The sequence below is a fragment of the Sphaeramia orbicularis genome, chromosome 3 (assembly GCF_902148855.1).
Source record: "Sphaeramia orbicularis chromosome 3, fSphaOr1.1, whole genome shotgun sequence".
Lineage (NCBI taxonomy): Eukaryota > Metazoa > Chordata > Actinopteri > Kurtiformes > Apogonidae > Sphaeramia > Sphaeramia orbicularis.
The window spans coordinates 24,781,100-24,802,000 of NC_043959.1; the positions used below are offsets into that span (position 1 = coordinate 24,781,100).

The window sequence follows — 20,901 nt, forward strand, 5'->3', positions numbered from 1 at the left end:
ACTTAACAAACATGGATAACACAAATAATAAGAAACATCAGCAAATAAATGTACAAATACACGGGATATGACGATATGAACACTGACCTCCTGCCAGAGACAACAAGAAAAAGGGGAGAGCTACGGGCAAACAGGGAATTTATACACAAACACTACGGGGGGGACACATGAAGAAGAAGTGGGTGTCGCTGGAGGACTAACACCCCAAACAAACTGTACAATAAGGAAGACACCAGGTATGCATAAACTACACTGTAACAAATTTTACCGTTAAATAACAGTAAAATAGTGGCAGCTAGAGTTGCCAGTATGTTACTGTTATTCTACAGTATCTCTGCTGTAATCTACAACTACAGTTTCTTATTGTAAAAAGTATTACGGTACTGGGCTGTATATAATGTACCTTTTATAGTAAAATACTGTTAGCCACAGTTGCTGCATTTTACAGTACCTACCGTATTCCAAGACACAATATATTACTGTAAAACATATTTAATGTAATATTTACGGTATAACACAGTGAAAAGCTAAGATTTTAACATTTCAAATTACATTTTAAAATACAAAATCATGAACATTGCTAGAAAAAGCTCAAAGAAGAGATGACATTATAACATATAACCATGTAAATTGACATGCTGTTTAGTTTAACGGTGTCCACTTCGCAGCTAGCAAGTATGCTTCAGCTTAAATTAGCCGCATGTTTGCTACATACGGCTAACACCCCGAAATATGAACAGTATTATCACGCGTGTTATACAGTGCAAGTTGCATCCAGTTTATGGAGGCAATTTAATGTTTAATGAACCCAAAATGCCACAGTTACGTTGATAAAATCACAATTACCTTTATAAATGAACAACTGGAGCAGAATGAACAGGGGTTGGACAAAATAATGGAAACACCTTCACCTCAAGATGATAATGCCCCAATCCATACAGCTAGAATTGTTAAAGAATGGCATGAGGAACATCCTAATGAAGTTGAGCATCTCGTATGGCCGGCACAGTCCCCAGACTTCAACATTATTGAGCATTTACGGTCAGTTTTAGAGATTCAAGTAAGACGTCGATTTCCACCGCCATCGTCTCTAAAAGAGTTGGAGGGTATTCTAACTGAAGAATGGCTTAAAATTCCTTTGGAAACAATTCACAAGTTGTATGAATCAATACCTGGGAGAATTGAGGCTGTAATAGCCGCAAAAGGCGGACCTACACCATATTAAATTATATTTTGTTGATTTTTTAAGGTGTTTCCATTATTTTGTCCAACCCCTGAAGTTCTGGCAGTGTTTGTAGAAGCATCAGGTGACCTCCGTTCCTGTGCTGTATGGGGTTAAGTCGAGGTGAAAATAATCATCCTCAGTTATTTTCTCATTTTATTTTATCCTTCTGCTTCGAAAAAGAACCACTTACCTTTGATGCAGCAAGTCTATAGTTAACATTCGTTGGATTGAATCTTTTCTAAATGAGCTGCTGGGATTTGATACCAGATGACTTTGTTCAGACCAGTTATGGGCGGACAGCAGTGGAGGAATTGAAGAAAATACTGTAGAATACTGTCCAGTTTTGCAGTAGCTTACTGTTTTAAATTTGCACCTTAAAGACCTCATTATTTACAACATTATACTGTATTTACAAATAACAGCATGATACTGTACAAAACTGACTGTTTTTTTACAGTAATTTGTTACAGTGTATGAATGAAAATGACAATTTAACCCAATTTTGTGTAGTTATATAAACATATATATTGAACGGGTTACATTGACATTTCATTGACTACAAATTTACTACTATTATATAATACTATTTTGAGATCTACTCCTTCACTTGACAGTTCAGTTTAATAGCGTCGCACATTCTGCTGTGAAATCGAGAGAGAAACCACTACGAAATTACTCGTTCGTTTCTTGCACTGTAAATAAAACACACTCATTGTACTTCCTTGTTTCAATTTAACATAATTTCAGTGTTTTCTTGTTTAGTTGGTACGATAAGTTCACTGGCCATTTTCTTAAAAAGGAACGGAGGGCTGAATTTATGTTTAACCCTTTCATGCATGGTGGTCACTACAGTGGACAGTTACTCTACAGCACAGGTGTCAAACATGCGGCCCGGGGGCCAAATCCGGCCCGCCAAAAGCTCCAATCTGGCCCGTGGGATGAATTTGTGAAGTGCAAAAATTACAATGAAAATATTAACAATCAAGGGTGTTAAACTCATTTTAGTTCAGGTTCCACATACAGACCAATATAATCTAAAGTAAAATAATAGCATAACAACCTATAAACAGTGACAACTCCATTTTTCTAGGTTCTACGTTCAACTGGACTAGTTTTGGTCTTTTGAAGTAAAACTAGTCCAGCTGAACCTCGAAGAGCTACCAAGAAGATCAATGACCTGGGGAAATGAGAAAATGAATGAGAAATTGTTCTTATTTTAGTTCCAAACTACAGATTTTTACCAATATTCTGTCTGTTATCACATGTTTGTGTAACATTGCGTGTAATGCACATGTATAAATGATAAGTTGAGGCATAATATTGTTAAAAATGCACTTATTTATCTAATAAATTTCAGTTTTTTTAGGTTATTCACATTATTTTTGTTTAAGGATAAGGGTAGGCTATTCTGAAAAGGTGTGTTTGGAGTTTGTAAATAAAACTATGTCTGGTCATTCAAAAAATGTGTTTCATTTCAATTCACAAACAAAAAAAAGTAAGAAGCGCTGTGCAAGAATCCTAACTAAAAAAAATAGCCCAAAAATTACAAAATATCCTTAACTTTTTGTTTTGTAGCGTATGTTTGTAGCATCACTGTCCTATGAGAATAGCATACAATAAATGGTCAAAACTGTTGGGACATGCTGAATTCAGGTTTTTCTTTTCTAACCAGTGTTGTGCAAGTTACTTCTAAACTGTAATCCATTACAGATTTTTTTTTTTTTTATTGATTTATTTCAAATATGGAAATGATACAAGCTTCCTGATTGCTACTAATTGACTTCTTTGCACAAGATAATATAGAAATGAAAATTCAAGGAAGCATAAAATAATGATACACGCAAAAAGAAAAAAAAAAAGAAAAAAAAGTCATATTTGAAAAGGAGTGAGAAGTAGCATAGCTTATTACACATATGTCAAACATCCGGCCCACCAAAGGGTCCAGTCTGGGCCTTGGGATGAATTTGTGAAATGCAAAAATTACACTGAAGATATTAACAATCCTTTTAGTTCAGGTTCCACATTCAGGCAAATTCAATCTCAGATGGGCAGGACCAGTAAAATACTACCATAATAACATAGAAATAATGACAACTCCAAATGTTTCTCTTTGTAAATGTAAATATTTTCATGTATTTAGCAAAATATTGTTAAAATTACACTTATTTATTCAGTTTGTTTATTTTATTCACATGTTTTGAAAGGATAATTTGTAGATATAAACCTTTTCATAATGTAAATTTACTTTTTTCGCTCTAAAACATAGAGATAAGTTTGGAGGTGACATTATGTATATATTATTATGTTATTATTTTACTGGTCCGGCCCACTGCAGATCAAATTTAGCTGAATGTGGCCCCTGAACTAAAATGAGTTTGACATCCCTGGCTTATTAGCTCTCACCCCTTTGTCTAAACCAGGGGTCTGCAACCTTTATTATCAAAAGAGCCATTTTGCCCCCTCTTCCACCAAAAAAAAAAAAAGTCTTGAGCCGCAAAAAATAACAGAGCTCATAAACTTTTAAAAATTTTTAATCTTTTTTTACATTTTATCTGTTACAACCACTGAATACAACAAACAGAATTGCAGTGTGGAATGGATTCTGGAGTATGATTACTCTAAAAGTACACAGTAAAAGTATTTCATAGTATTTGTGCTAATAGTATATGAAGTACTAATACCAAAAATACTAAATTCACGAGGTACTTATTGGAAAAAAAAAATTATTCATCATTGAATTTAGTCTTAAAGCCTATTTCAGATGAAAAAACAAACATTTTTGGAGCTTGGAAGGGATTTTTGAGTATGATTACTTCAAAAGTACACAGTAAAAGTAGTTCATAGTATTTTTGCTAATAGTATTTGAAGTACTAATACCAACTGTAAAAAATTCATGAGGTACTTATTGGAAATCATAATTTTATTCATCATTGAATTTAGTCTTAAAGCCTATTTCAGACGAAAACAAACACTTTTGTAGCTTGGAATGGAATCTGTTGTAGGATTACCCCAAAAGTACACAGTACTTATACTCATTCACTTGCTCTATGAAAAGTATTGCTATTTATGAAAATTATTCTCTTCAAAACTCAACACTGCCTCTGCAGTTCCCAGTTGTACTGCTCCATATTCTCCCAGAAAATGGACAGAATTACGTGAATAATATACAAAGGACGGACAGAACCCTCCATCCGTCTCTGTCTGCGTCTTCAACGTAGAGCATAAATGAGCCCTTACTTTTGTTGTCCGGAAGGCACATTCGCTCCATGCAGCTCATCTACCGTAATTGTTGAATAAGTAGCGCACATGAAAAACGCTAGCAGCTGGCCACTACAAGGAGGCTGAAGAGCCGCATGCTGCTCCGGAGCCGCAGGTTGCCGACCCCTGGTCTAAACCAACAATATATATATCAGGGTAGAGACTGCGATCTGGTAGGATCGGCAATTCTACCAGTAGAAACTCCGATCAGAGTCTCTACTGGTAGAAACTCTGATCCTGCCACTAGAAACTCCGATCGGGTTAGGGTTAGGGTTAGGGTTAGGGTTAGGGTCAGAGACTCTGATCAGAGTTTCTACTGGTAGAGACTACAATCGGAGTCTCTACTGGTAGAATCGCCGATCCTACCAGATCGCAGTCTCTACCCTGACATATACATATATTCATACATACACACATATACATACATACATACAGTATATACACCCATATCCATACACATTACTTGTTTCTGTCTCAGACTTGTAATCCATTACATAACTCCTGTATCACTTTTTAGTTACATACAGACTCTCGTCATAAATACCCCCCCACACACTAAACATGTTTCCATTCCACTTTCACTGACTTTTCCACCACTCCCACCTGTTTGTCCCAGTATTTCCAGATTTCTCTTGTGCACAAATTGAATACTGAAATAAAACAGCTGGATGGAAGTGTCCCGTAGGTTGTGCTGGGAGCCGGACGTCTATTGGCGACCGAGGCTTCCAGGACTTCAGAGCGAACATAAAGCAGACGATTAAGCGCCTCTGTTTAGTAAGGACTAAAGCGAGGTGTAATGGGCTGAAGGGGACGGACATTTGGTACCAGCATGTGGCTCAGCAAACAGCCTGTTCAACCATTTAACACAATCGCATATAAAAAATACACAGATTGGCCATAAAGTCCCAGGTCTCCAACTGGATTTAACTCAGCAAATAGTCCAGATCCTTCCATTGGATAATTAATGCAATGATTAATAGGTTTCTGTTCTTTAACCTTTAACTGATGCTGTGAGGATCCATCAGTTTAACAGAGCATAAAGATTGGACTGTGTTTCAATGGAAAAAAGGTCACGTGGTCCGATGAGTCCAGAGTCATGAAGTGATTACCCATCATGCCTAGTGCCTACAGTATAAGTCTGTGGGGGCAGTGTTATGATCTGGGCTTGGTTCAGGTTGATTCAGGTCTAAATTTATAACGTTATGTGTCCATAAAATGATAGAAATTAAATAATGGAAACTGTATTTTACCTATTTATTTTTCCTTGCTTAGTGTACATTTTTTTCTGGTAACAAGGATATAACAAGACTTTATTACTTTCGAGAATTTTTTCAACATTTTTTATTGTTATGTAGAAATTCAAGGTTAACCCTATAACGCCAAACGTATCATATTTGATACATGAGTTTTGAAGCCCTCTACATGATCAGTGTGATTTGTTTTTTTTCTTGAAAATCCTGATATATACAATTAGATACATGCAATACACTGATAATCCACCAGGGGGGAGGAATTCATTCACCAGAGGCCTTTCCAGTGACACTACAAGACTGTCATTAATGAGGAAAGAGGAAGAACTTTACCAGTTTTGAAAAGGAATTTGTTAGACATGTTTGTGTTATGTTATGTTTTTATTTGTTCAAAAATAATAATATTTGAGCATTGAGACCTGATGTATCAAATATGATACAAAATTGAAACTCATACATGAAAATTGATATTTGTTTAAAAAAAAATAATTTTTTTTGGGTTGTTCAGAAGGACCAATAAAGACTTCAGTTTCAAAGAACTGGAGTTTTCTGTCAATGATTTAATGGTTCAGGCTTTACAGGGTTAATGAAGTTACCATATTTCATCACTGACCCATAAGTGGCGAAAAAAAAAAAATAAATTCAAGAAGTAAATATAAAAAAAAATACAAGAAAAACATATGTAAGGTGAAAGGAACGTGTATTTTAGAACATTAGAACATGACATTTAGAACATTAGACCAACATAAGTGCTGATCCAGACCATTTGCAAATGTATCATAATTGCACAAATATGTATTTTCTATTTATGAGATTAAACTGTTAATTTAAAGTTTAATACTGTAAAAAAAAAAAAAAATTAAAATGAGATAAAATTACTGGCAAATAACTGTAAAAGAAGTATTTGTTCTGTAAGTTTAAGAAAACTTGTTTGTTAATTGACAAATATCTTGTGTAATTACCTCCGCCAAGGAGGTTATGTTTTTGCCAGGGTTTGTTTGTTTGTTTGTCTGTTTGTTTGTTTGTTTGTTTGTTTGTTTGTCTGTCTGTCCGTTAGTGTGCAACATAACTCAAAAAGTTATGGACAGATTTGGATGAAATTTTCAGGGTTTGTTGGAAATGGGATAAGGAAGAAATGATTACATTTTGGTGGTGATCGGGGGTGGGGGGGCCCACGGGGGGGGGGGGGGCCACTGATCAGCCTTGGCGGAGGTCTGCGCTCTCCGAGTGCTTTTCTAGTTACGGGAGGTTTCACAACAAAAATGTTGAATAAATGTATTTCTGTGAATGTATAACATGTATAAGCGCTGAAAAACTGTCAAAATTCAGTTTTTATCAGTGGATTGTACAACTTAGTCTCATTGAAAATTATTTACATATATTTATAGGTAATTTGATTGTTTTAACACATGTAAATATTCTTTATTAAACGTCAAAAAGTAAAAAAAAAAAGCAAAATCTCATGTAAAGTTAGGGCCAAAAACTGTATTTTAATTATGGAAAATTACCGTATTTTTATGAGATGGTTATTTTCCGTTATTTAACAGTATTTTTTTGGCACCCTGCTGCTGTAATAATACCGTTTTTTATTTTGTTTTGTTTTTTTTTACAGTGTGTTAGTGGTTAAAAATTAAACATTTTAGATCCGTAGATGCTTTTGGTCTCCAGCTGCTGTATTTGAGTGCTGGTGTTTTATTGTCTACACACTCAGCCAGTCCTAGTCCACATCAGCTGTCTATTAAAGCCAAACATCCATTACCCATCAGTCAACACGGGCCTCTCCTCAGTCTGACTTCATCTGTCCGCTGGGTTTAAGTGTGATTCGTTTTCCTCTTGTGCATTCATTGTCTATGCCTGCTGTGTACATGTCGGCTCTTAGCTCAGCTCCTCGCTCGGCATTGGCTTTGGGTGTGATCAACGTTGGCTGGTTCATGAGGAGAAGCCGTAATAATAAGTCACCGTCTCCTCTGACACGCTTGGCTGTAACACACTGCATCACTGTTTCACACTGCGGAGACATGTGTGAAGAGTTAGGGGAGTTTACACATGTGCATAATTCAGAGGATGATGGCCTTTTCCCCAGAGGTTATTCTTAATTTAATCATGTTCAAATGCTGCAATGGTTTTATGTGTTTGCCTCTTGTATCCATGTGTAAATCTGTCCACAGTGCATCCAATATATTGAACAGTATTATTCTCATTGTGATTTGTGTCCACAGTGAAAACAAGCCTTGACTTTATTTTTTGGTTCCTACAATTGAGCAATGACTTCAGTCAAATGACAAATCTTAGTATTTTCACTCTGGGTGTAAGTACTGCACGTCCTGCAAGTGTTTTTACTATATGCAGCTTTATATTTGTACCAGTACATCTCAGAGGGAAACATTGTACTTTCTGCACAAACTATATTTTCATTTTCATCCATTTACAGCCGAGTTAAAAAAAAAAAAAAAAAAAAAAAGATATATAAAAGTTTTCAACTTTAAGAAGAAGAAAGAAATCAAAAGAGAAAGAAAGAAAAAGAAATTTTAAAAAAAGAAAGAAAGAAAGAAATCAAAAAAGAGGAGGAAATAAATAAATCAAAAAACAAAAATAAACAAACAACAAAGAAAGAAAGAAAGACAGAAACTAACATTTTACAGTGTGATATTGGCCCATTCATTGTGTTACCTTTTACAGTGGGATAATGCCCCATTCATTGTGTTACCTTTTACAGTGGGATAATAGCCCATTCATTTTGTTACCTTTTACAGTGGGATATTGGTCCATTCATTTTGTTACCTTTTTCCAGTGGGATAATGGCCCATTCATTGTGTTACCTTTTACAGTGGGATAATGGCCCATTCATTGTGTTACCTTTTGTAGTGTGATATTGCCCCATTCACTGTGTTACCTTTTACAGTGGGATAATGGCCCATTCATTGTGTTACCTTTTACAGTGGGATAATGGCCCATTCATTGTGTTACCTTTTACAGTGGGATAATGACCCATTCATGTGTTACCTTTTACAGTGGGATAATGTCCCATTCATCGTGTTACCTTTTACAGTGTGATAATGTCCCATTCATCGTGTTACCTTTTACAGTGGGATAATGTCCCATTCATCGTGTTACCTTTTACAGTGGGATAATGTCCCATTCATCGTGTTACCTTTTACTGTGGGATAATGTCCCATTCATCGTGTTACCTTTTACAGTGGGATAATGTCCCATTCATCGTGTTACCTTTTACAGTGGGATAATGTCCCATTCATCGTGTTACCTTTTACAGTGGGATAATGTCCCATTCATCGTGTTACCTTTTACAGTGGGATAATGTCCCATTCATCGTGTTACCTTTTACAGTGGGATAATGTCCCATTCATTGTGTTCTACATGTTCTAAATGTTCCATGTTGTGCAGATGCAGTAGCTGCAGACCTCGTAGGTTCTGGTAGTGGAACCCACATGGACAGGTTCCAGTGTGTCCAGGTGATGTTCCACTGGTTCTGCAGATGCTGTTAATAAAACCCAGGAGAACATGTGGATACTGACTCGGTCCAGTTGTAAATAATAGGGTCCATTTCTGTACACCTCGCTCAGTAATGCGTCTCATTCTTCTGCGTCTTTGACTCTACATACTTTGTGGAACAGCCTTTTGTTTATACCTGAGTGTTCAGCTTTGTGTACACCTACCAAGGCAGATGCTGTGGTTTCTATTGTTCTAATGCTTTTCATTTCATTTCATTGATTTCATTTCGCAGAATCTGTGTGAACACCTGCTCGGAGCCAATGGTAATCTTTTACAGGAGGAACACTGAACGCTGTAACATAGCAGTTCAGCTTTATTTGGTCGTAAACACGCTGAGGTGTAAACGCATACCAGTTCTATGGAAGAAAAGGCTGAGTGCTGCAGAGAAACTCTTCGTTCATAATGTGTGAAACGTTTGTTTTCATCACCATCGCATCACATTTTATCCACAGACGCCACCTGATGAGATCCAGAACTCATTTTAGTCCACAATCCACATTCAGCCCAATATGACCTGAAGTGGACCGGACCAGTAACATACTAACAGTGAAAAATTATTAAAAAAAATAAAATTACATTATGAAAGTGTTTATATCTAGAAAGCTTCCTTTACAATGTGAGCAACCTGAAACTTTTCATTTAGAATTTTTGAAAGAAAGAAAGAAAGAAAGAAAGAAATCAAAAAAGAGAAAGAAAGAAAAAAATTAAAAAGAAAAAGAGACAGACAGAAAGAAAGATCTCTAAAAAGAGAAAGAAATCAAAAGAGAAATAAAGAAAGAAATTTTAAAGAGAAAGAAAGAAAGAAATGAAAAAAGAGAAACAAATCAAAACAGAAAGAAAGAAAGAAAGGAAAGATATCAAAAAAGAGAAAGAAAGAAATCAAAAAAGAGAAAACAAGAAAGAAAGAAAGAAAGAAAGAAAGAAAGAAAGAAAGAAATTTTAAAGAGAAAGAAAGAAATCAAAAAAGAGAAATAAATAAATAAAAAAAGAAATAAACTAACAAAAAATGAAGGAAAGAAAGAAAGAAAGAAAGAAAGAAAGAAAGAAAGAAAGAAAGAAAGAAAGAAAGTGTGTTACCTTTTACAGTGTGATATTGTCCCATTCACTGTATTACCTTTTACAGTGGGATAATAGCCCATTCATTGTGTTACCTTTTACAATGTGAGCAACCTGAAACTTTTCATTTTGAATTTTTGACAATCTTATGCTTCGGTTTAGCATTTACACATGTACATTATGATGTACAGATCACAGTGGCTCTGCAAATTCACAAAACATTTAATGACAGGCAGAATATTGTTAAAATTTACGCTTACTAAGTACAAGTATTAGACACATTAGAACACAGATGTCAAACATGTGGCCCGGGGGCCAAATCTGGCCCGCCAAAGGTTCCAAAGTGCAAAAATTAACCTGAACCGTCCAGGTTGTCAAAATCATTATGGTTCAGGTTCTGCATTCAGACCAATGTGATCTCTGAATGTGTAAAAATAACAACACAATAACCCATAAATAACAAATTTTCTATGTGAAAAATTATGTGGAAAAAATTAAAGTGAAAAAAATAAAATTACACTGAAAATATATACATTTACAAAACTATTCTTTCACAATAAAATGCAAATAAATACATAAATAAAAACAAAGATGAACAACCTGAAATGTGCAATTTTCACAATATTCTGCCTGTTACTAAATATTTGGTGCATTTATGGATCCACTGTCAGATAAGAGATGTAATGTTGTAGACACTGTTCAAATTTTAATTCCGAACTCCAAAAATTTTAACAATATTCTGCCTGTTACCAAATGTTTATGTAACATTGTGTGTAAATGTACATGTATAAATATTAAATCGAGGCATAATGTTGTTAAAATTGCACTAATTTTCAAATGAAATGTCTTTTTACAGGTTTTTCACATCTTTTTTTGAAAAACATTGTAAATATTTTCAGAATTTATTTATTTGTTTTTTTTGTACTAAAACAAAACAAAAACAAACTTGGATTTGTCATTATTTATGGGTTATTAAGTCATTATTTTACTGGTCTGGCCTGCTGCAGATCAAATGGCCCCTGAAGTAAAATAAGTTTGACACCCCTGCATTAGAACATGAGTGTCAAACATAATATGACCTTCTTGTGGGACAAAACCAGCCCACAAGAAGGTCCAATCAGGTCCATGGGATGAATTTGTGAAATGCAAAAGTTTCACTAAAACCATTAAACGTTTTAGTTTAGGTTCCACATTCAGACCAATCTGATCTCAAGTGGGTCCGACAAGTGAAATACTAGCATAATAACCTATAATGAATAATAAAATAGTAAAATATAATAAATAAATATGTTTTTGCCATAAATATAATAAAACGTCCAAATTTATCTTTGTTTTAGTGTTAAAAAAAATAAGAAAAAGGAAAATGAAACAAAATTTGAACAAATATGAACAGTCTGAAATGCCTTAAGAGAAGTAAGTTTTTTTTTTGTTTTTTTTTGCAATTTTACCAATATTCTGCCTGTTACTAAATATTTTGTGTATTTGTATATCCACTGTGATCTGCAGGTTGTAATGTACAGGTGTAAATGATAAACTGAAGCATATTATTGTTAAAATTTCACTTATTTTTCTTGCGAAATGTCAGTTTCTTCATGGTTTTTCATGTTATTCAGATTGTTTTTAAAGGATAGATTATAGATGTAAATATTTTCATCAAATATTTTTACTTTTTTCACTCTAAAACATAGATAAAAGATTGGACTTGACATTGTTTATATATTATGTTATTATTTTACTTGTCCAGCCCGCTGATTATGGAACCTGAATTAAAATGAGTTTGACACACCTGTTCATTAAAGCTCAGATTTAAGTTGAAGGTTTTTATATCAGAAAGAGAGAAAACTGAAGAATAAGTCAAAATATATCAGTAACAAAACTGTAAAAAGTGTGTCCATCCACTGTCATTGATCCAACTCCATGGATTTTACTGGTGAATCAATGTTGTAGAAGATGGCGGTGTTTCCACGGTAACTATGAATCCTCTGAGCGTCCAAATGGGTCATATCTGATGACCATGAAAAGAAGACAAACTGTATTTTACACCAATTACTGACATGTGGTGATGAGTGGATCAGCAATTATTCAACAGCTCTGATCAGAAAAGAGAAAGAAAGAAAAATAAAGAAAAAAATTAAAAAGAGGAAGAATGACAGACAGACAAATAGACAGACAGACAAAGAAAGAAAGAAAGAAAGAAAGAAAGACAAATAAATAAATCAAAAAACAGAAATTAACAAAAAAAGGAAGGAAAGAAAGAAAGAAATCAAAAAAGAGAAAGAAAGAAAGAAAGAAAGAAAGAGACAAATAAATAAATCAAAAAACAGAAATAACAAAAAAGGAAGGAAAGAACGAAAGAAATCAAAAAAGAGAAAGAAAGAAAGAAAGAAAGAAAGAAAGGAAAGATATCAAAAAAGAGAAAGAAAGAAATCAAAAAAGAAATAAAGAAAGACATTTTAAAGAGAAAGAAAGAAAGACAGACAGACAGACAGACAGACAGACAGACAGGAAGGAAGGAAGGGAAGAAGGAAGAAAGATATCAAAAAAGAGAAAGAAAGAAATCAAAAAAGAGAAAAAGAGAACTGAAGAAAGAAATTTTAAAGAGAAAGAAAGAAAGACAGACAGACAGGAAGGAAGGAAGGGAAGAAGGAAGGAAAGATATCAAAAAAGAGAAAGAAAGAAATCAAAAAAGAGAAAAAGAGAACTAAAGAAAGAAATTTTAAAGAGAAAGAAAGAAAGACAGACAGACAGACAGGAAGGAAGGAAGGAAGGAAGATATCAAAAAAGAGAAAGAAAGAAATCAAAAAAGAGAAAAAGAGAAATAAAGAAAGAAATTTTAAAGAGAAAGAAAGAAAGAAAGAAAGAAATAAAGAAAGAAAGAAAGAAATCGAAAAGAGAAATAAATAAAAAAAAAACAGAAATAAACTAACAAAAAAGGAAGGAAAGAAAGAAAGAAATCAAAAAAGAGAAAGAAAGAAAGAAAGAAGAAAGAAAGAAAGAAAGAAAGAAAGAAAGAAAGAAAGAAAAAGAAAGACAAATGGGTCATATCTGATGACCATGAAAAGACGACACACTGTGTTTTACACCAGTTATTCACATGTATTGATGAGTGTATGAGCAGGTCTTCAACAGTTCTGACCAGTGGTTTAGGTCGGTGGTGGACGTTTAGGTCTTTATGGGTTAAATTAACCAGTCGTATCCTGCGGCTGATGCCTTCTGTCCTGTGTGGGTGCAGGTGGGAACAGGGACCCTGGACCCAGTGCTCGGTGTCGTGCGGTGAAAACGGCGGTTGGCAGGATCGCAGCGTGGTGTGTGTGGAGGAGGACACCCACGGACAGTTCTCTCAGGTGGAGGAGTGGAAGTGCACCCACTCCCCACGGCCCAGCACCCGACAGATGTGCAACATGTTCGCCTGCCCCCAGTGGGTGGCCATGGAGTGGTCCCAGGTCAGTATGCATCTGCTGAAACCCACCTACCCACTGTGAAGCACACATTCTGATACTGAAAGATTGGACTTAAGTTTGCTAATCTGATTGTATTCACAAGTTTTTCATCAATACATAGAAGAAGAAATTAGCAATTTGTTGAGATGAAGGCCCGAGCTTCAGAATACAATCGGGAGGTACGTTTGCGTGTCGCTGGCATTTCTGGATGAGACACCCCCCAGTTATTCCACGAAAATCGCAATGGTGTTTTCCCTACTTTTAACCTCTTGATTCCCTTCACAACACTGCTGACGTTTCCCTGGTAATCCCCTTCCCAGAAACTGCTAGCTACTCACAAATGTATTTCTCATTCGGATTCTGAAGTTCGGCCCCTCATCTCGACAAATTGCGACGACCCATTTCTTCCTCTCAACTAAATCTGAAGGAAAACCATGGAAACTTAAATACAGCTGCCTTTGTTTATTTGATGCACACTGGGGAACGCAGCAGCGACACTTTAACGTCGCTTCAGCCGTTATTGACAGGTAAACCAGAAGAAGCGGCGCTCAAACTCAGTAGATTCAAACCGTTTCCGGGTCATGCGTCAAACACTCCTATTCACTCATGTCACTCTGGTACTAATGTACTAGGTACTAATGCTAATTGCTAATGCTACTTCTAGGTGCTATGTGTATTAGGATTACATGAATTATTACTAGTGTATTAGCTTTTGTTACTGTACCAGAGCTAGGGATAGGAATCGAGAACTGGTTCTTTTTGAGAACCGGATCCCAGTAGCTCGATTCCTTGGAATCGTTTGCCGGCCTGCTTATCGATTCTGCTTATCGATTCCACCTTCGTTGCGCATGCGCGATGACGTCATGTGTACACTGCATTGTTTTGGTCAGAATGTAGCCAACATTGTGTTGAGGCAGAAACGGGCTAAAAAGACCACACCAGGTCCAAACAGACGACTCCAGGTCCAAACAGACGACTCCAGGTCCAAACAGACCACACCAGGTCCAAACAGACCACACCAGGTCTAAACAGACCACACCAGGTCCAGTTGAACACTGTCAAAGCTTCCATTTCTTCTAAAGGGTGGAATCCCTCCAATCTGTTCAAACATTTGTCCACAGCATGTGATTCATTTACAGGAATGTCACGTATTTGATTCGCTACTTAGCGACGCTTGTGAATGTAGCAGCAGAGTGAACACCAGGCCCAGTTCCAGTTCCGATGCGGGCCACAAATGCCGTACCCAAATACAAGTTTCCAAAGGTAGGGGAAAGGAAACGAGGTGCACAACAACAGGAGACGAGCAGAGTTGAACTGGTTCGACGTAGTGGACATGCGGCAATAGAGGAAAAAGCGTTTTTAGTTTCACTTTCACTGCACCCCCCACCCCCGAACCGGGCCCGGCGTCATCTGTTATTATTATTATTTGTAGATACTGTATATGGTATATTTTCTGTGCAGATGGAAATATAAAATACAGTTAACACAAACACACCCGTTTGTACTCTTTTATCCCCTCACCCAATGAGAATCGGTAAGGAATCAGATCGATAAGCAAAATCGACAATGGAAACGGAATCCCTAACCAGAGCGCAGCAACGGGTGGGAAGATGCAATCTTAAAAAAAAAGGATTCTGTGTGGATTTTTTTAATCAAAAATTCCATCACAACCACATCACAAAATTGTATACTTCACTAGGTTACATATAGCTGTCCTAACAGTTACCTTCACAAAATGATGCATCTTGTTGATGCTAGCTAATGATAGCTAGCATACTGTGATTCAGCTAACTGTATTAGCATTAGTAGGCATGCTACTGAGTAAAGAAAATTTACAACTGCTTTTCTTGTTAACTGAGCACTTCCACACTATTTTTTCCACACTATTATTTCACTTGAAAATAAACACACCCAAGGATTTCAGTCAACAATGATGATGATCCTAGAAAGAACCGTTCGCTGCTTGGGGCTTACTTCTCCTGCCTCTCCTCTGTTTTGATTGTTTGCTTGATCGGACCAATCACAACAGTTCCTGCCCTCAGAACATCAGTGAGTACATCTGCTATTAGGATGGGCAAAATGCTGACACAAATTTCCTTGAATTAACCTTTAACCTAATATTCTGCCCCTCAGTTGTGATGCCTTGGCGTCAGTTTTGAAAAGACCTCTATAGCTTTAATTTTCGATATGTAGTGTACCAGATTGAAGTCAGTGTAAGCCCTTAGATCAGGGGTGTCAAACATGCGGCTCGGGGGCCAAATCTGGCCCGTCAAAGGGTCCAGTTCGGCCCCTGGGATGTTTTTGCCAAGTGCAAAAATTCCACAGTCTTGAATTGAATTAAGCAAAAAAAAAAAACAAATTAGCTTGAATTAAGGAAAAATCTTGAATTAAGCCAAAAAAAAAAAAAAAAGAAAACTTCAATTAAGTAGAAAAAATCTTCAACTAAGCCAAAAAAAAATTCAATTCAGTAAAAAAAAATCTTCAATTAAGCCAAAAAAATCTTCAATTGAGTAAAAACATCTTGAATTAAACCCAAAAAAAATCTCAAATTTAGCAAAAAATCTTGAATTAAACAAAAAAAAATCTTCAATTAAGAAAAAAAAATCTACAATCAAGCAAAAAAAAAAAAATCTTCAATTAAGTTTAAAAAAAATTTTGAATTAAGCCAAAAAAAATCTTCAATTAAGTAAAAAAAAAATCTTGAATTAAGCCAGAAAGAAAAATCTTCAATTAAGTAAAAAAAAAAAAGTCTTGAATTAAGCCAAAAAAAATCTTAACAATTTAAGTAATTTTCTTTGTTTTAGTGCAAAAAATAACATTAAATTATGAAAATATTTACATTTAAAAACTATCCTGTAACACTAAAATGTGAATAACCTGAACAAATATGAACAACCTGAAATGTCTAAAGAAAATTCAGCACAATTTTAAAAATTTTTCTGCCTGTTCCTCAGTGTTTAGTGTCTTTGTAGGTCTGATCCATAATGCACATGGACAAATGAGAAGTGGAGGAATAATATTGTTAAAATTGCACTGAATTTTCTTACATTTTTTAATTTAAATTTCATTTTTTTCAGTTTTTTTTTTTTTTAATAGTTTATAAAAGTAAGTATTTTCATAATTTAATCTTGTTGTCTTTTTTACACAAAAAAAAAAAAGACAAAAATTTGGAGTTGTCATTATTAATAGATAATTATGTTATTATTTTTCTGGTCCGGCCCACTTCAGATCAAATTCATCATAATGTGGCCCCTGAACTAAAATGAGTTTGACACCCCTGCCTTAGATGTTAAAAACTGATGACATGAGCCAGTTGATGTTGCTAAGTAACAAAACCATTACTTGCTGGTTGGGTCGTTAAAGTTTGTAGCCTTACGCAAAGGAAGTCCAAGTTCCTGTCCTATTTCATGATGTGTTTATTTTTGCGTATTTGTTCTCTCTTTAGCTTTGTCATTTTAGCCCTTTAGCCGGATCGTTTTTATATCTAAACCCAACAAAACCCTGTGCTTGTACAGTGGTTGCCTGTGCACGGAAATGTGTTGAAAAACCCCATCATGGACCAATTTATCGAGCATATTTGAACTTAACTTGTCAGAATCTTTGCTCAAAATACCATGAGTCAAATACGATTGATAACTTTAACAGATTCCCTTATAGAACATAGAGTATAATAATGCTTGTGTTTCCTCTACAGTGTACTGTGACATGTGGACGTGGCTTACGTTACCGTGTTGTTCTTTGCATCGACCACCGGGGGCAGCACATTGGAGGCTGTGAAGCGTCACTCAAACCTCATGTTAAAGAGGACTGTCTGGTCCCTATCGCCTGCCACAAACCCAGAGGTAAGCAACATGAATAAATAAATAAATAAATAGGATGCATATATTTTATTTTATTTTTCTCTTTTTGCCTTCATGCCTTTCTCTGCACCTGTAGACTGAATACTGCTGGATTACTGTCAGGAAAAAGAAAACATTGGACCATGCACACTGGCAAATATTATGAGTACCTGCATCAGTCATGCGGCTTTATAAACACTAAACTGTTTTCCTTCTGGAAAATATTATGTACTCCGCTGTATAAATCCAAAAAGTCAGGATATGCAGTAAAATGTAAATGAAATCAGAAAACTATGATCTGCAAATCTCATAAACCTATATTTTATTCACAATACAGGGGTTGGACAAAATAATGGAAACACCTTAAAAAATCAACAAAATATAATTTAATATGGTGTAGGTCCGCCTTTTGCGGCAATTACAGCCTCAATTCTCCGAGGTATTGATTCATACAACTTGTGAATTGTTTCCAAAGGAATTTTAAGCCATTCTTCAGTTAGAATACCCTCCAACTCTTTTAGAGACGATGGCGGTGGAAATCGACGTCTTACTTGAATCTCTAAAACTGACCGTAAATGCTCAATAATGTTGAGGTCTGGGGACTGTGCCGGCCATACGAGATGCTCAACTTCATTAGAATGTTCCTCATGCCATTCTTTAACAATTCTAGCTGTATGGATTGGGGCATTATCATCTTGAGGTGAAGGTGTTTCCATTATTTTGTCCAACCCCTGTATATGGATAGAAGAATAAAGCAGAAGTTGTGACAGGTCCATGTTTACCACTGTGTATTAGTCCATGATCTTTTAACAACAGTCCATAAATATCAGGAACTGAGGAGACCAGTTGATGGAGTTTTAGGAGAGGAATGTTGTCCTATTCTGGTCTGACATAGGGTTCTGGATACTAGGGCTGCTCAATTAATTGTTAAAAGATCGCGATCTCGATTCACACATGTACGCAATCTCATTTCTAAGCATGGATGATTCTTAAGCATTTTATTTCACGGGCTGCATTACAAAGAAATGCCCCCAAACGCAGAACCGCCGCCGCCTCCTCCTTCAACCAATGGTAAAGTGTCTTCACAACATGTGAGCCTGCTGCTGTCGGCTGCAGTTGAGTAAAGAAAGAGTGAATTACAGCGGACGAACGTCTCCATCCGCTGTCATTGATCCAACTTCATGGGTTTTACTGGTGAATCAATGTTGTAGAAGATGACGTTGTTTCCATGTTCACTACGGAGCCTCTGAACGTCCAATCTGATGACCATGAAAAGATGACAAACTGCATTTTCACCAGTTATTTACATGGATTGGTAGGATTAGTGGATCAACAGGTATTAAATATTTTAGTTCAGCAGTTACTTTTAGTTGTCTGTGTATTTTCGGATCTTTATGGGTTCAGTTTCACATGATCCCACTAGGGCTGCACGATTTTGGGAAAAAAAAAAAAAAAAAATCCAGATTTTTTCCTCTAAAAACTCGATTTTCGAGTTTGATTTGGATTTTTGGGTAAAACTACATAAGACAACAGAAGTCAGCATGTCGTTTTCGTGAGCAGCCCACAATGCAAGGCACTGCTCTGACCTCAAATCTGTAATGGTATCACGTAATGAACCCACAGAAGTTTTTTTGTTCTTCATTAAATCTTTATTGAATGAAGTAGAGTATACAAACAATATATACAACAAGAAAATAACATAAGTTTGCCAGCAGGAACACACTACAATACAATGTCCAAATCAGAGCAAATACTGACAGTTTTTAGAGCCTTTTTGTTTCCAGATTTATCTAACAGCTTTAAATAAAGTTCAACATCTTTCAAAAAAGGAATAATATTTGGTTTTGTGTTACAGAACTTACATTTGTGAATGACAAAACTTAGCAAGTAAGAGAAATAAATTATTATATATATATATATATATATATATATATATATATATATATATTTTTTTTTTTTTTTTTTTTTTTTTTTTTTTTTTAATTTATGTATTTATTTATTTATTTCTCCTTTTTGGGGTATCTGGGCCCACAGAAGTGATATCACTGTAAGTCATCAGGCATCAGTCGTGCGTGGATGCGTGGACCACATAATATGAGTGATCCCCATGCGGTTCTATTGAAACTCGGGGATCCGTGTGTGGAACAGACCGACCCAGGACACGCTGGAGGGATTCTATCTGTGGAGCTGGTGGATGTGTGTGGGCACAGGGCTGTGTGGGCTCCTCTGCTGAGGCTGATGACCCCACGACCCCGACCTGGATCAGAAGAAGACAGTACAGTACGGATCCGGGACAACGGAAGATGAATGATCCCCATACAGCTATATTTCAATTGCGGGATCCGTGCATGAAACCACGCCTTACATTGGTATCACTACTGCGGGCTCATTAACACATTTAAAGTCCGGTCATTACACAGACTTCTGTGACAGACCGCTGTCACTGATAGGAGGGAGAGCCTACGGGAGCCCGCAGGCGCACAACTGGGAGGCACAAGAAAGATAAAATCGATTTTACAATTTCCCTTTTTTAAAAATTGTCCTAATTAAAAAATCCGATTTCGATTTAAAATCGATCAGTCGTGCAGCTCTAATTCTCACATTATCCGTTGTATAAACAGTCTATGAGCATGACTGGTTTGTAGAGACGTCTGACTGTAGACCAGATCATTTGACATTGACTTTTTCTCTGACTCTTTTAGAATCTGTACCAGTGGAGGCCAAGGTTCCCTGGTTAAAACAGGCTCAGGAACTGGAGGAACATCACGGCGCTACAGAGGACCCAACGTAAGTACAATGAGCACAGAATGTGTAATCCTGCTGCTCCAAAACATGGGTTCGGAACCCAAAAAGGGTTTCATTTGGTTACCACTGGGCAGATGCTTATGATATAAGAAGTGTCCTAAATAAAATAGAAAAACATTGTGTTTTTTAACTACCACCACCATTTAAATACAGAGAAGTGGAGAGAAGTTCACTAATGAAACCTTCACAATGAACAAGTTGGATGTCTCCAAATGGTATTATCTGGATCAGGTTTAGCCAAACTTTCTGTGCAGAGAAAAGATGATATTTTAATGTGTCAGTTGCTGATATTATCTTTTCCGCTGTGACATTAACATTCCTATATTGTGCCTCCCACTCGTTGTCTGGTCTGTAATATAGACTAAGTAGCAAAGTTTATTAATGCAGCGTTGGCTTCGGCTTGAAGCAGAGAAATGCAGATGTCAGAATCAGAATCACGTTTATTGCCATGTAAGTAGACAATGTTCACATTACTAGGGATTTGGTTCAGTGGTTTGATGCATACATAGAACATGGGG

General features: G+C 36.0%; 1 protein-coding gene across 1 annotated transcript in view; it reads left to right on the forward strand.

The window, feature by feature from the left end:
* adamtsl3 (ADAMTS-like 3) overlaps positions 1-20,901 on the forward strand; it is a 786,695-nt gene that overhangs the window by 567,888 nt on the left and 197,906 nt on the right. Inside the window, exons 13-15 of the mRNA XM_030126022.1 lie at positions 13,532-13,742; positions 17,434-17,581; positions 20,281-20,365. Of these exons, the coding sequence (XP_029981882.1) occupies positions 13,532-13,742; positions 17,434-17,581; positions 20,281-20,365 (444 nt within the window). The remainder of the gene's footprint in view (positions 1-13,531; positions 13,743-17,433; positions 17,582-20,280; positions 20,366-20,901) is intronic.